Here is a 17308-nt window from a genome sequence, read left to right on the forward strand (position 1 = left end):
AATTAAAATAGGGTTTCTGCTTCAAAAATGCGAAAATTCTGAAAAATTTATGGAACAGTGAACCAGAAATGTCAGCGTGTGAACCTGATATTTCTGGTTCACTTTAGGACAGCTCCCACCAAAATATATGAATTATTTAAAGAAGTTTATGGGGAGTCTTCAGTATCTAAGGGATAAGTTTGTAAATGATGTGAATGATTTTCTGAGGAAAGAGAACTCCCAATTCACAGTCAAACCATATGATAACAGTGAAAAGAGATGAAAACATTGGATAAAGTGCAGGAACTTGTTCATATCACTTGGAGAATGGCTATCAGAACGATGCAGAACAACTGGGGGATTGGTAATATGTATTTGTCACATTTTAACCATCAGTCTCGAAATGGTCTGTGGGAAGATGTTGCCAGAAATCTTAAACTGTGATCAATGATTGAGATGAGAACAGGTTTCCACCTCCTTTTGGACAAAATTCAAGCAGAAGTGAACTTTCCAGATACCATCATAACAGTGGACAGAACATGGATATTTCAGTATGGTCAGTATGATATGGAAGAACAGAGTTCTCCAAGGCTGAAAAAAACCCAGAAAGGACGAGCAAATTGGAATTCAAGACTGTTCATCACTTTCTTTGATGAAAAAGTATTGTCCCCTTAGAATTTGTTCCCCAAGGAGAACCTGTCAATCAGATATTTTACTTTCAAGTTCTAAAGTGGTTGAGAGAAAAGGTATAAATTGTGGCCAGAAAAGCAGGTGTTTCATTATAGTAGTGCATTGGCTCATACTGCATTATTGGTGAGGAATTTTTGATGAAATGTCTTATTCCTCCAGTTTTCTTCATCTGACTTCTTTCTGTTCTTAAGTATTAAATCTTGCTGAAAAGGGCACATTTTGGGTCTTTCTAGGAGCTCAAAAATGTATATTTAGGGCACTAAAATTGATTATCAATAAATGAATTCCAGAAATGCTTCCAGTCACAGGAAAAGAATAGTTTCATGTACAGCTACCCACTTTGGTGACAAAAACAAATAACTGGAAAGTTCAGTTTTAACTTATTATTTAACTTCTTTAGTTTTTAATTGAATAAATTCAAGGAACAGCTAGACAAATTCTCAGAGAGGATGGATGGGAGCGAGGTGAGTAGTTTTTTTTTTTTTTTTTGTTGATGCTGTATAAGCTTGCTTTCTTGTATCATTTGCCACTACTAACTTATTATAAGTTATTATGAATTACCTTTTCACTAATTTGAAGATTAGTGACAAACTAGAAATACTAGATGAAAAAAAAACAAACAAATAACAGAAGGATTTAAACATAGCTCTTTAATCTTTGAAGTGGTTTTTTTTTTTTGTTTTTGTTTTTGTTTTTGTTTGGTGTTCAAGTATAAAAGAATATTGCAAAATAATTTTTGAGGTTCATGAAAAATATTCATAACAATTTGTGTTGGCCAAATAAGAATAATGCATGCTGATGTAAAAGTGACCAGTTTATTTCAACATAAAGGGAATATATATACATAACTAAAAGTAATAAAAATCAATAACATATATATAAATACATAAAAAGCTTTCAAGAATTATTTGCTTCTTTCATCAGCCTTTTACACTGAGTTACATGAATGCCATATAAAAATAGAAGGATCCTGTAGAGTAAGGTGTGCCTATGGAAACATGACACATTCAGTATAAAACATCATGTGACTATATATCACATAATATAGTCTGCTGAGCATCAGGAGCTCCACCATTTGGATTAGTACAAATAGAAAATTGGAGCCATCTGGAACTGTGAATATTGCAATCATAAAGGAAAATTATTTCACTGTTAGAAAAGTTGATTTTCAAAGAAAGCCAGTTCCAATTGATTTGTTAAGTTGGGAGAGCAGTAGAGACAACAACCTAATTTTATAGGATGAGGTAAAGAGATTTTGACCCCAAAAAAGTATCAAAAAGCAGAGATTTCCATATTAAGAAATTTCTGATTGAGAATATCGTAGTGGATATACTACATTTAAAGTAGAAGTAATCATAGAATCAATCACTGGGACAAATGAGATGGGCGTGGTTATAGCAACTGATAATTGGAATTCTTCAGAAAATATAAGTATTCATCTAGATGAATGTTATACCTAGATGGCCGACAGGTTCTTACCAGCTAGAGCATTGCAGTCAATTCACAGCTTATCACATATGGGAATTGACTCTGATAGAAAATCAGAACTATACAAGACAAACCGTGGTGTGGTTTGCTAAGGCTACTGTTGCTTAGCAGTTTTGTGTATTTCTGTCAATGACCGTGTACACAATTGTGTGTAATTATTTGAACAAGTGTATATATCTCGCATAGGTTGTTTTAGGAGATGTCATGTTAAACTGAACTTTTACTACAACTGACAGGACTCTGGACAGAAATGTAGTAATGAGACTTTCATTTTATGTTTTAGCTTTTCTCTTATATTTTGGATATTCTATTATATTTTAGCTATTTTTTTATATTTCATTTTATGTTAATTCTCTGGCATTTTCTGCGATGAAGGAAATTTGTTTCTTACCAATGTACTACTATATTTATATTTTGGTAGGACAAATAAAGATTCTTTCTTTCTTTCTTATTAACATCCATTTTATTTTATTTTCAGTCCCATTTCATAAATTCAGTTATTTCTATTTGCATTAAACTTATGTACCAGTATATTCCAGCTTGCCTCATTTTAATTGTATTTGTTAATTTCATGACCTTGTGGTTATTTCAGTTCTATCTTTATGTGTTCATCATGGAGGGGTTCTAAAGTAAGCAAAGTAATATTACTAAGTGATTGGTATATTCCATGTTGGAAGGAAAATAGACCTCTGTTTGAAAGATATTATTAATTAAGTGAAATTTTACTCAAAATGATATTCATTGTAGCAGGATTTTACTACACATGTGCTCATGCATGCTTGCACAGTCCTCCATTATATTTTGGAACACCTTATGAAAAAGCATTTTGTTAGCAAAAAGAAATTTTTAATATTGAGTATGATCATCATGAGATCTAATGACATTAATAACCTTATGAGAACACTTTCTACAAATTCTTGGTATGTGATGAACGACTGAATCTCTCTCTCTCGCTCTCGCTCTCTCTCTCTCTCTCTCTCTCTCTCTCTCTCTCTCTCTCTCTCTCTCTCTCTCTCTCTCAGGCTGGAAATGGCAGTTTCACCATATTATTCTTCTCAAACCATTATACTGACTCTTCTTTGTGACACAGAGACTATATTTGGAGACTATATTCATACAAATATAGTCTCTTTTCAAAGGATTTCCAATTGTATAGGTATGGTAGAATTATTTAGAATGTCACAATAGGTTTCATTGAAGACATCTGGTGAACCAAGTTCAAACATGTGAAACAGGCCTGTACTATCAAACTTCATTGTTGGTGCAATACGATCTGGATGAAACTTTCTCTGGGCATATGCTACAATCAGTTGCATCTGTCTGATACCTATAGTGTGTAATTTTATTCATCACTTCACATTCTGCTAGTGCTGTAATATCCAATAATTCATTCTCTGTACCAGGATAGCAGTGATGTTTATTGCTGGGAGGCAGCTTTCGCTTGCAAGATTAGGGTAATCCATTCTATGAAGCATTTTTCTGATGGTGGTTGGTTTTACACTTTCTGTCAGCTGTCTCTTGAATCTCTCATTATGGATGCCCTGGAGATTTTCTTCCACCGTTTGTGTCAGCTGTCAGCATGCACTGCAGATCATTAATGGTGCTCTGGCTTGGCTTGGGATCAGTGGTCACATTACATTTTGTTTTCCATTGGTATACAATGGAAGATGAAAGAAAGAGGGGATGCCAAAAATAAGCTGTTTCCAACAGTTGATTTTTGGTACCCTCTCTTTCTGCCATTTAGTAAACGAACATGACTGCTATGTGTCAAAACCTCTTGTGAAGTTATCTAGGTCCTTTTCTCATCTCACGCTGTTTGACTTGTCTGTCATTGAGAGTGCATGCCTTTTATATTCTGCTTTTGAGCAGTATTGCCATTTCACTGCTGTTATTAAGCATTTAAGCAGTTATTAATGTGTTACTAAGCATTTGACATTAATAACAATTAATGTCTTATTAAGCATTTAACATTTAAGCAGTACTGCCATGTGACTGCTGTTATTAAGCATTGCGTCCCAGGGGTGAAATGTCCCAATAGTACATACTAGAGTACAGTGTATATAAAACAATTTTTAATAAATATATTTCAAATGCTGTAATAAAATAACAGGTATTAAAATTTTAAATATAATTACACCTCTCTGCATGTAAAATTAATTATTGTAATTTTCAACTTATGGTAATGACCCTTCCCCTGTTTTATTATTTTTTTAATCCTTTATTGTAGCTCCTAGTGTATATCTTGGTATCATTCACAAGTACAGTATAATATACCACATGAAAAGGGAGGGGATCACTTCCATGATTATCGAAAACCTTATTTTAAACAATTTTTATTTCATGGTTTATAATTATTTATCATTTAGAAAAAGGTAATTACTGGTATTTAAATAAGTTTGTAGTATGCCATTGTAATTCAGTAATGTATGTTACCTTTTGTATTTTATAGTTAAGACTTATTTCTAGTGATTTATCAGGCCTTCATTATGCCATATCAACTGCTGTTACATTATTAAAATTGTATGCAGAAGAAGAAGGAATCCCATCTCTTTATGTAAGTGCTTTGTAATCATGAAACTGGATACATAAATAGAAACTAATGTTGAAAGCAGAACAATTAATTATTCATAATATCAATTTCTGTGTATTATCCCTGGACTTTATATAATGATAGTTATTCTTCATAACAAGTGGTTTTCATTCTTATTTTTATTATATTAAGATTATTATCTTAATTTTTATTAAGCGATAACTACAACTTAAACAACTGTTACACTGTAATAATTACCTTTATAAAGGGCATCATGTTTTGGAATCTACAGAGTCCAGTCACAATATTATGACCACCCCCAATGCAGACATCACACATGCCTAGCGAATCATACAGCGCATATGTCAAGTTCACACACAGCAAGCATATAAGGCTTGATGTTTGGCATCCATGAACACAGTAACAGCCTCTGTCATGGGCAAAGCACGCGACCTATCCGACCTGGAAAAAGGAATGATCATCAACAATCGGGCCAGGGGTGCCAGCATTTCCGAAACAGCTGACTTTGTGAAATGCTCACATGCTGCAGTGGTAAAAGTGTATCGAGACTGGACGAATGGGACAGTTTTGATGACCCAATGTGCCAATTGTGGAGCCCCATGTGCCACTGATCCCAGAGGTGAATGTCAGCTGAAATGGTTGGTCAGGACCAATCGGAGTACTACTGTTGCTCAACTGGCCGTCCAAATGAACAGTGCACTGAACCCTGTTGTGCATTGGGCTCTGGAGCAGACGCTTGGTTACAGCACCCATGCTGACGGCCGTTCATTGCAAACAATGCCATCAGTTTGCACAGCAATACTGACACTGGACCCTGGCCGAGTGGCAATGGGTGGCCTTCTCCAATGTAACAGTTTCTGCTCCACTGAGTGGATGGACTGTGGCGTATTAGGCGTGAAACCTCTGAGAACGGACACCCGGACATGATTGTTGGCAGAAGACAGGTTTGCTGATACCTCTGGAGGGCACCCTGAATGCAAATGGTTACCTATTGATCGTTGCCCATCAGGTACACCCGTAAATGTTGACCGTGTTCCCTTGGGGGCAATGGTATCTATCAGCAAGACATGTTGCCAGAATTGTTCGTGAGTGGTTTGAGGAGCATGACGAAGACTTCAAGCTACTCCCTTGGCCACCGAATTCCGCGGATCTTAACCCAATTGAAAATCTGTGGGATCACCTCGATCGACACATCAGATGGATGACTCCTCCACTAAGGAACTAAAGGAACTCTGGCGTGCACTGCAGTCTGCATGGTCACAGATACCCGTAGCAGCCTTCCGCGGACTTATTGAATCCCTCCCACTGTGGCTGGCTGCGGTGCATGCTGCGAAAGGTGCATATTCTGGATACTAGGTAGGTGGTCATAATAATGTGACTGTACCCTGTATATCAGTTGCTTGGTCACATGCACAACTCCTTTCAGTAGTTGTCATGTCCAGGCAAAAGTAAGAGATGGAGGATGATGTCTTAAAACACTGGTCAGTCGGAGAGACCCCTGTAACTTATCCTACCCTCTAAAGAACAGTTCTCTTATAATTATGTACATTGATTTTAAACCTTGAATAAAAAAAAATGAAAAACGAAATTAAATAAATTATTATAAATTTATATTTTGCAAAATGGATGCATTCATAATGTATTTGTATCTCATTCTCATATTTCTGTTCATTGTCTTATTTTTCTATATGCATAGCTTCCTTAATTTTTCTTTTGACAAAATCCCTTTCTCCCTATAATTAAAATTTTTTTTATATTAATAGCATGATTGGAACATTCATAGGCATATTCTATTTCAGATTTCTTGGTATTTCCCCTTTTCTACATGTTTGCAATGTTCTCCAACCCTAGTTTTAAATAACCTTCCTGTCTCAACTGTGTCCATATTATACACCACTGGGGATATACAGTATGTTACTGCAAGATTTTTTCTTATTTCCTCAATTGCAGTATAGTCTTGTCATTGTTTCCATCTGTTAGTTCTATTTATATTATTAAAACACATTTCTTTTAATTTTTGATCAATTCTTTAATTTATTACCAAGCTGTCATTCCATAAATTAAAATAGATCTCCCTAACTATGTTATAAACAACTAATTTTATCTTTTGACTGATTTCTTTTTTTTTTTTTTGGCTTCAAATTTTTTTTAAAAATTTTTTTCATGTAAACCCCAAACACGAGAGGTATTAGAACCTATAGTACTTAGTACCATGCTGGGTTGGAGGTTGAGAAGACAACAGAAGATATTTATTGACATTGGACTTGAACTTCTGTAGACTGTAATTTTCAGGAAATACGTATGAAGGAACGTTGTTCAAGAAAACGGCAGTTGAATGAATAAATGAGGAAAATGAAAAGTTTGAAAAGTTGGTTCTGTGAGATTGAAGTTGGACAGTAAATGGATCTTGGCTGGTGGCGGCACCTGTTCAGACTGTTTTGAAAGAGAGAGTGGGAATTATAGAAGCCAATTCAGAAGAACAGTGGCCACAGAAATATCTGTAGAAGAGGCATGCAGCAGAAACAGTATGTCTATGAGACAGTGAGCGAAGAGAGTCTCTTAGAGATGAATCATTAATTAACCTAACTGCCCTTTTCTGAACGGAATCAAGAAGCCTGAGAGAGGTATTGGGGGCACCGCCCCAATGCGGGAACAATATTCCATTGTAGGGCAGATTTATGATTTGTAAAGAGTGAACAGCTGTTTGGAAGAAAAGTAACACCGAGAGCAAAAGAGAAAACCAAGTTTTTTAGATGCAGAGAAAGCAATATTTGTAATGTGCTTGTGCCAAGAGAGATTAGAAGTCAGGGTAATCCCCAAAAGAGATATATCATTTTGCCTAGAAATTGGAGTGTCACAAAGATAAGCATAGGAGCAGAAGAATCCTTTTTGCGAGATATAAGACAAGACTGAGTTTTAGAAGGATTGAAATCAACTAAGTTGTCTTTGCCCCACTTGAGAATTACCTTGAGATTGGCATTTAAGGAATTGGTAGCGGATGTTCGAGAAGTTGAAGCTGATTGAGCAGGACGAGGTTTCTCAAAATAGAAAGTGGAATGCAACGTGCTATCATTGGCAAAACTATGGATAGGATTTCCAGTCAATGGAAGAAGGTCATTAATATACAAGAGGAAAAGAGTGGAGAAAAGAACTGAACCTTCGGGGACACCAGCCATAGTGGAGAAGTTAGAAGACAGAGAGCCATCTACCATCACCCTCATTGAGCGATCAAAGAGAAAACTGGATAACCTATTACAAAAAACAGTTGGCAAACCATAAGATGGAAGCTTGTTTAGAAGACCTTTATGCCAAACACGATCGAAAGCCTTTGAGATGTCAAGAGCAACTGCTTGTGTTTCATCGAACTTTTCCATTGAATTAGTTCATAAATGGGTAACATAAGCCAGAATATCACCAGTTGATCAACACTGACGGAATCCATACTGGCGATCGTTGATCAGACGGAAGGTTTCTAGGTAGTTTAAGAGTTGGCGGTTAATTGATTTCTCTATTACTTTAGAAAGAGCAGAACTAATTGCAATAGGACGATAATTGGATGGGAGGCATTTGTCACCCTTTTTAGGAACTGGCTGGATATGAGCAAATTTCCAAGCAGAAGGAAAAACACCTTTGGAATAAGAAAGTGAAAATAGGCGGTAAAGAACAGGAGTAAGTTCAGGAGCACAGGTTTTGAGAAGAGAAATACCATCAGGACCTGGAACCTTTTTAGCATCAAGATTCATCAAAATTCTTCTGACATCCATTTGACAGAAGACCAGAGGAGGCAGTGATTGGAGCATGTTGGGAATGGTGGCAGGTGTTTTACCAAGGTCATTGATACATGAATTGGAATAAAAATGGGATGCTAGCAGGTCAGCTTTATCCTTGACTGAAGTGACAACATAACCATCTGATTTGAACAGAGGTGGGAGCAGAGATAGGCAAAAGTTGTGGCCAATAGCTTTTGCAAGAGACCAGAATGCTTGGCTACCATTAGGGCAAGAAGCAAGTTTTCTACTCTTAGTCTGTTCAAACTCTAGTTTGGACTGATTAATAACTGCTTTACAATTGTTGCGAGCTTTGGTGTAGGCACAAGATGAAACTGAAGAATTAGAAACAAGCCAATTACGATATGCAACATTCTTCTCTTGAACAGCCTTAGCACATTTATTGGAAAACCAAGGTTTAGAAAAAGATGAGGTTTTAAAGTGGAGTGTGGGATAAAGGATTCCATTCCTGCAAGAATAATTTCACTGACATGATCTGAGCAAACGTTGACATCAGAAGTTTTGAAACCGTAATCCGACCAAGGAAAAGAAGAAAAGAAATCTCGCAGGTCATCCCATTTTACATTCTTGTAATGCCAAACAATATGAGGTTGGGAATAGCTATGAGATAAAGGCTGCATTGGAGAAGAGACACTCACCAAGTTGTGATGAGGTGCCTAAAGGACCTCTCACTTCGACCGTGTACTTAGAAGGGTTGTTTGGGAGAAAAAGATCAAGCATGTCGGCTGTATGGTTAGGATTGTCTGGTATTCTTGTAGGTAAATGAACAATCTATGCTAGGTCATTAGTAATTGCAAAAGCCTCAGCATCTCGACCTTCTGGGTCGGCGTGACTAGAAAACGGAAGCCAGCTGGAGTTGTGAACATTAAAATCACCAAGGAAAATTACCTCACTGTTAGGAAAGTTGGACTGGAGAAAGTCAAGTTGCAAAGAGCTCCAAGTGATTAGTTCAGTTGGGAGAATGGTAGAGACAACAGATGAATTTGACACAATGAGGTAGAGAGATTTTAAGCCAGCGAATATCGAAAAGAGGAGATTCCAAATTACCAAGTCTCTGACAGGGAATATTGGAATGGACATATGCACAAGTACCACCTTTGAGGCAGATGGAATCATACAACAAATAGTTTGGGCAACTGAGATGAGGAATAGTTTAATCAACATAACTGAAATTCTGTCAGAAAAAGTACCTGGGGTTTGGCAGACTGCAATTGGAAATGGACATCGTTGAGATTAGAATCGAGACCACATATATTTGTGAAATGAATTAGGAAGTGTTTGGGAGGTTTAGATCTTTTCGCAGATAAGCTTACTCTATTAGTTTGACAATTCATGGTGTATTCAATAGTAAAAAAACGTGGGTGGGGCAGGCTGTATGAATGTAATGAAATTTTTGGATATGGCGTACACAGGGTAAGAATATACCCAGATCCTTGACATAACGTGGCCTTGACTATGCCTCCCGCATACACACTACTCAGACTCCCTCCAGTCACTATCTGGTAGAGTAGAGGAAGCAAGATTATACACTAGCTGATCTAGCAGCCTCCTAGAGAGTTACGAATAGGTTCGGTCCAGTGTACTAACTTGCGGCCGGCCTGCGAACAATTAATTGGCTTCAAATTAATTTATTTAACTGGCTTCTTGAATTTTTTTCATTATTTCTCCTGTTTTCTGTTTGCTTTTATGTTTAGTTTTTGATCTTTAAGTATGAGACTAGACATAAAAGTAATTTTATAACCTGGATGTACAAAATTACTACCTCATTCCAATTTTTGATTATTTAATTTCTACTCAAAATTTTTCTTGTCTTCTAACTTTCATAACATTTTTTTGTGTAACTAATTTTCATGGCACATTCTCTATTACGTTTTTTTATAGGGAGATTCTTGAATAACTTTATACATTGCGGTGCAATATTGTTTGCATATAATAACAATCCAATTTTCACATCTCGCACACTTTGCAGCAACTTGCATTATATCATTCGATGAAAGTTATATATAAAAAAAGTGAAGTGTTAAGGTGCAACCTTGTATCACTCCAAGTTTAACCCTAATCAATTTTCCATTGCTTCATTCAATCTTCACTGCTGGTTTGCCATTTTTATACATTTTATACATTTTAAACAAACTTTATTCGCTTTAACCCTCTAGTAGTGACACAAGGATTGACAAGTACCACTCAAAAATAATGCTCCTGTTACCCTTTAATAATTAATGATTAAAAATCTTGAATTTTTCTAGCTTTCTAAATACAATCAAACTTTTATTGCCATAATTCCTAAATTTTTTTTATGGCTTTTGCTGAGTAATTAATTTCGGACACCTGTCAGATTCCATGCCATCCCTTTTACAACTGTTTTCTTGTGAAGAGTAATATGGGACTTGATAGATACCAACATAACCAAAATGGTTTGAATTATATGCTTGTCATATAATTCAAAACTTTGTGGTTATGTCATAAAAGACTAGGGCTCTTCTCTACACCACTTCCAAGTTTACTGCATTTCCACTCCCATGATTTACATGAACATCTATAGTTTTGTTGTTGAAAAATTTGTTATTGCTTTTGCATCAAGACAGAAAAACAAAACACGATATTCACATGAAACATGATATTAAGCCAAGATGGATTATAGCCTGCAGTAAGTAAGAGATGTACATTTTGAATTCAATGCATTGTATGTGCATGGAATTTGAAATAAATTTTGATAAATATGAAAATGGAAGCGAATAAAAGTATCTAATATATGCACATTTAAAAATTTTTTTTAGATATATTTGTACACTTAATAAGAAGGAATATACAGGGTGTTTCAGTTAAACGTTTCAGAACTTCTAAGAGGGGTAGGGTACATCCTGACAACTCGAAATCATATAGCAATGTGGGGTCGGAAATGCTTTCCTGAAGCGGTGTTGTACACAGAAGCACCATAAAGAAAAGAGACCGTAAGTGAGAAATCGTTTTAATAATACATGAAAAGAAGCAAAAGGTACATGGATTAAAGTAAGTGTTCGAAGTTTCTTCCACGGGCTACAATGCACGCCTCACATCTCCGACGCATGGACATCCGAACATTCTGGAATACTCCAGGCGAATTTCGAATTTCTTCGGCAGCTACTGCGATTCTTGCAACCAGCTCCTCAGCATTGTCAACAGGGGTGTCATAAACTAGCGATTTCATATGACCCCAGAAATAAAAATCAAGACATGATAGGTCGGATGACCGAGCAGGCCAACGCACGGGACCACCACGTCCGATCCACTGTTGACCAAATGTGACATCCAGGTAGTTACGAACATCTCCGCTATAATGGGCAGGGGCTCCATCGTGTTGGAACCACATTGTCTGTTGCGTCGATGCAGAAATCTGTTCATCTCTCAAAAGTTGTGGCAATACTTGCTGCAGAAAGATCAAGTAGATAGGTCCGGTTAGACGACACGGTAACAGGTAAGGTCCGATGAGGTGATCTCCCATAATACCGGCCCATACATTGACCGAAAATCGAATCTGTGCTGCACGACGTTGTATTGCATGCGGGTTCTCGACCGCCCAGATATGGTCGTTATGCGTGTTGAAAATTCCTTCCCTTGTGAAGGATGCCTCATCGGAAAACAACACTTCAGCAGGAAAAAGGGGATTTGTAGCACATTTTCCAAGGTACCACTGTGCGAAAGCAATACGAGGTGCATAATCCTCCGGTTGCTGTGTCTGGACACGTTGCACGTGAAACGGATGCATGTCTTGTTCTCGGAGAATCCTCCAGACGCTGCAATGGGAAACCCCGACTGCGTTTGCTAGACTTCGTGTACTCGTTCTTGGATTCCCCTGTACATGCTGCAGCACATTCTGTTCGACGGCTGGAGTCCGTGCTGTTCTTACCCTGTCCCTGTCAGCTCTTTCAAATGAACCTCTCTCAGCTAACCTCTGGTGCAGTCTTGCAAAGAAATTATGACTGGGAATACGCCTCGTCGGATATCCTTCCGCGTACAAACGCTGTGCGGCTGGCCCACTACAATTTGCAGCCCCGTACGCCAAATGCATATCGGCTAACTCTGCGTTCGTGTAATCATCCATCCTACTAACTTGGCGTTCTTGTTCAAGAAATTCGAAATTCGCCTGGAGTATTCCAGAATGTTCGGATGTCCATGCGTCGGAGATGTGAGGCGTGCATTGTAGCCCATGGAAGAAGCTTCGAACACTTACTTTAATCCATGTACCTTTTGCTTCTTTTCATGTATTATTAAAACGATTTCTCACTTACGGTCTCTTTTCTTTATGGTGCTTCTGTGTACAACACCGCTTCAGGAAAGCATTTCCGACCCCACATTGCTATATGATTTCGAGTTGTCAGGATGTACCCTACCCCTCTTAGAAGTTCTGAAACGTTTAACTGAAACACCCTGTATGCACATGTACATATTAAAAATGTTTGTGTGTGTTTAATAGCCTTTTCATTTGGAATGCAGACTGGACTAATTGATCCATATCCATATTTATGCCTAAAATGTGTTTTTTTTTTTTTTATTTAATTTTCGGTATAATTAAAAATTTCAATCATGTTTCTTTGCAGGCACCTAGTTTCCAAGTGCTGCAATTCGCAGAACTAAATTCTTTCGTGGTAAAAGTACCCTTTTGTGTCCTTGATTATTCTTGTTGCCCCCCTCTCTACACCACTTCCAACAGATACACATTCATTCTAAAATGAGGCTCTGAGATTTGTATGCAGTCTATCCATTGCCTTATACCAGTGTTTTTTAAATTGTGGTATGCATACCTCGGGGTATACAAAAGAGTTTTAAAGGGTACATGGCAGAATTTTTTATTTTACTTTATCATAGGTTTTTTAGCCACAGAAAAAAATTCAATAAAATTTAGTATAGTGGGTTCCACTTATATGAATCACTGTTTAATTGAATCAGCTGCTTTATTGAATCAAAACTTGAAAACCCAAACCCTTTATACATTGCAGAGTGAAAACTCTTCTCTTATTAGAATCACAGTTTTGATTTATTGAATCATAAAAGATGATAGAGCTACATAATTTGTGATTTTTTTGGGTTTTGTTTTCTTATCTCCTCCCGTTATCTAATTTTATTGGACTACACTCTTAAGTGATTTGGTATATGCACATTACCTCACTGTGTGTGTGTGTGTGTGTGTGTGTGTGTGTGTGTGTGTGTGTGTGTGTGTGTGTGTGTGTGTGTGTGTGTGTGTTATTTACATATAGTGACCTAAGCATCATTTTACTGGAATCTGTGGGAAGTAATCACATGATAACTGTTGCTTGTCACTTGATAATTGCTGCTTGTTGTCTTGCCTTTCTGTGAATGAACCTCTACTGTGGTGTATGTTTGAACAGTAACTGGAATGGATATATGCACAAGTACCACCTTTGAGGCAGAAGGAATCTTCTACCTCAAAGGTGGTACTTTTAGAATGCCAGTGACAGTGGTCTTTTCAAAAAAGCATGCTTTATTAAATTTTGATTAATCCTTTATTACTCTGTGAAGGTTGTGAGTTGTTGTGTAAAACATTAAAAAGTGCTTGGTACATAGCATTTTAAATTTCATTTAAATTTATACATTTTAATACCAATTTCAATTCCAGACCAAAATAGTAAGTATTAAAAGTGTGCTTTCTTCATTAGCTAACATGCGTACTTTAATTTCAGACTGGTATGAATCCACCATATGCTGTTCTGTCAGAATGTTTGTTGATTTTTATTATGTCCATTCTATATATAGTATATATGCATAACTTTTATTATATATAAATGAATGAATACCATACATTGTACTGTATTTGCACTAGTACAGATACAATAGTATTATTAAAACTACCTCGAAATTATCTTTACCTGGGGAGGGGTACGCCGGTAAGACTAAACTCTCAAAAGGGATACACGATTATTGTAAGTTTGGGAAACACTGCGTTTATACAATGGGATAATCACCTCCTTGTACCTACTGGATAAAATTCCTATATATAATTGACAGAATACTATTAGTAGACCTAGCAGCCTGTCTGAACTACTCAAAGAATTTCATGTGAGACTGTACAATTATCTCTAGGGTATTTTTGTTCACTACCACCTTGAGTGTGGTACCACCCAACTATTATGTTATTTTGGGATTTCCACTACCCAAATGTGTAGTACCTTGCATTTATTGGTATTAAAACTCAGTTTGCACACTTCTCAGTATATTTACCTAGGTCTTGCTGCAGTAGTATGCCTTGATTGTTATCATTAACCATCCTGCAAAACTTTGTATCATCCACATACTTAGATAATAAGCTTGATGTGCCTTCATCAACATCATTAATAAATATTAAAAATGGCAACAGGCCCAGCACTGGAACTCTGAGAGACTCCACTAATAAACAATAGTCCTTGAAGAGCAATATTCATTTATAATCACCTTCTCTCTCTTGCACTCACCCATCCCTTTATCCATACCAGTAACTTGTCCATTATGCAGCCTTGCTCTAATTTTTACAGTAGTCTTTCACGTCGAACAGTGTCAAAAGCTTTACTGAAATCAAAGTATATGATATCATAATTATGTTTTGCATCCAGTTCCTACATTACTGTGTCATAGTAGCTAATCAGATCGGTCAGGCAAGATGTCTCTCTCTTTAACAAATTCATGCTGTGATTTCCATAAAACTGTAATTCTGTCAAGATGACCCTGCAATACATCTTTAACCACTGACTTAATTATTTTAGTAGTGAGCAAAGTGAGTAGCATAGACCTATAAGCTGAGCTTATAGGTCTATAACTACTCACTTTGCTTTTGGATCCCCTTTGTGAAAGAATAGAAGAGACATTTGCACATCTCCAATCTATAGGGATAGCCCCTGAACCCAAGGAATGTTCTTATAATTATGGCTAAAGGTTTGCATATCTAATTAATTGGGTAGATTTCCATCAGCCTCAGATGCTTTATTTACTTTCAGCTTTAACAGTTTCTCTTCCACTTCCTTTTCAGTTATTACAAAATCATTTAGCTCCCCATTGTAAGTTTGTGGATTTATGGTATTCCCATACATAAAACATTTTCATGCTTGAGTGTAGATGCAGAATATTTATTCAGTTTGTTAGCAGCCTGAACAGGACCACCAGTAGTTATGTCATTAATATCTACTGAGCCAATGTGGTTCATCTGTTTCCTTCTAGCATTAACATGTTCACTGCCACAATGCATATATATACATAAAACAGCACTATGAATGATATGCCAAAATGCAAAGCTGCATTCAAAATGCATCCAAGTGGTATGTCTTAACGTATCCTTTGACGGTCAACCAGTGAGTGTCATGAACATAAAGGCATATGAAATTAACAAGTACTCAGTATTGACACACTGATTGAGTGCTTTGGTGTGTGTTTATAGACTTGAAACAGTTTTATTTGCTTTTTGCTTGTGTTGATGTTAGTTTATGTACAGGAGTAAACTTTTTATAAAATTTTAAGATTTGTACTGATTTACAGCTCAGCACAAAAGTAAATGTTCACTTTCAGCAATGAATTCCACCTTTTAATTTTCACCCACAGTGTATGAATTTTTGGAATGCTGGGGTTGTTGGAATGTCGATTTTTTTCAACGTTCCAAAAACCCTTTAGTGACTTGATTGTATACTAGTTTAATTTAACTGTAGATTTCTGTGTACCCCAATAATTTATAATCATCCTGTACATTTTTATTCTCTGCCTCTAGTCTCATCAGTTCATCTCACATCCATTTAAGTCTAAACCTTGAACAATATTTCTTAATTGGTATAAAAAACTTCGTAGCTTCTATGATTACTTCTTTGAATGCTTCCCATTTAGAATTTGCAGTTGATAGCATTATCAGTTGTCCCAAAAATAATTTAAAAACTAAGGTCATTGCAGTTGCCTTTATGAAATCAATATTTTGATTTCATAAAGGCAATATTAGCATTAGCATTTAGCATTATATTATATTAGCAATATTGGCATTATGTTATATTAGCAATATTGGCATTATATTATATTAGCAATATTGGCATTAGTTGAGGCATATGAAGAAAGAAAGCAAGCTTATACAGCCCAAAGCTTATACATCCAGTATAAGCAAGCTTATACATCCAGTCACTCCAAATGTTTTTTCTAGTTCAGCATTTATTTAAGCTATCAACTTCCACAACAACAGATGGAAATCTGTTCCAACAATCAACTACCCGCTGGCTAAAGGCAAACTTCTGCACATCTATTCTACAACTGTCTTTCCTCAGTTTGAATCTATGCCCTCTCAGATTCTTAATCTGAGCAAGTGGAAGTATCCTGTCAGCATTGAGCCTGCTCAAACCATTCAAGGCCTTATACATATCGATTAGATCACCTCACAGGTGCCTAGTCTCCAGATGCTACAGCTTGCAGAACTTAAGCCTTTCTTCGTAAGCACACCCCTTTGTTCCTCTCACCAATCTTGTTGCCCTTCTCTGTACTCGTTCCAGCAGCTCTACATCCTTCTTGAAATGAGGCCTCCAGACCTGTATACAGTACTCAAGGTGTGGCCTGACCATTGCCTTATACAAAGGGATAATCACCTCCTTGTCTCTGCTAGCAAAATTCCTATATATCTTTGACAAAACTCAGTATCTTTAAGTAAATCCCACATCAGTATATTAGGAGCAATGCTATCTGGGGATTCTTAATACATGAAGAGTCACTACTGATTACCAGATAGAAGGTATCTCTTTCTCTTATTGTCTTTCTAACATGCTACTATAGAAAAGAGTCGTTCAGTAAATCCAGAAAATTTCTGCTACAGTGTGAGTGA

At 36.6% G+C, this 17308-nt stretch overlaps 1 protein-coding gene across 3 annotated transcripts in view; it reads left to right on the top strand.

The window, feature by feature from the left end:
- LOC150077077 (uncharacterized) overlaps positions 1-17308 on the top strand; it is a 134661-nt gene that overhangs the window by 66820 nt on the left and 50533 nt on the right. For all 3 annotated transcript variants that reach the window (XR_016547674.1, XM_090386029.1, XM_090386030.1), the window contains exon 5: positions 4607-4711. Coding sequence is in view for 2 of the 3 variants with exons in the window: in XM_090386029.1 (XP_090242155.1) it covers positions 4607-4711 (105 nt within the window). In the remaining variant the exon portion in view is untranslated. The remainder of the gene's footprint in view (positions 1-4606; positions 4712-17308) is intronic.

This window comes from Mastigoproctus giganteus, chromosome 12 (genome assembly GCF_048544385.1).
Source record: "Mastigoproctus giganteus isolate SK-2022 chromosome 12, ASM4854438v1, whole genome shotgun sequence".
Taxonomy (NCBI): Eukaryota; Metazoa; Arthropoda; class Arachnida; order Uropygi; family Thelyphonidae; genus Mastigoproctus; species Mastigoproctus giganteus.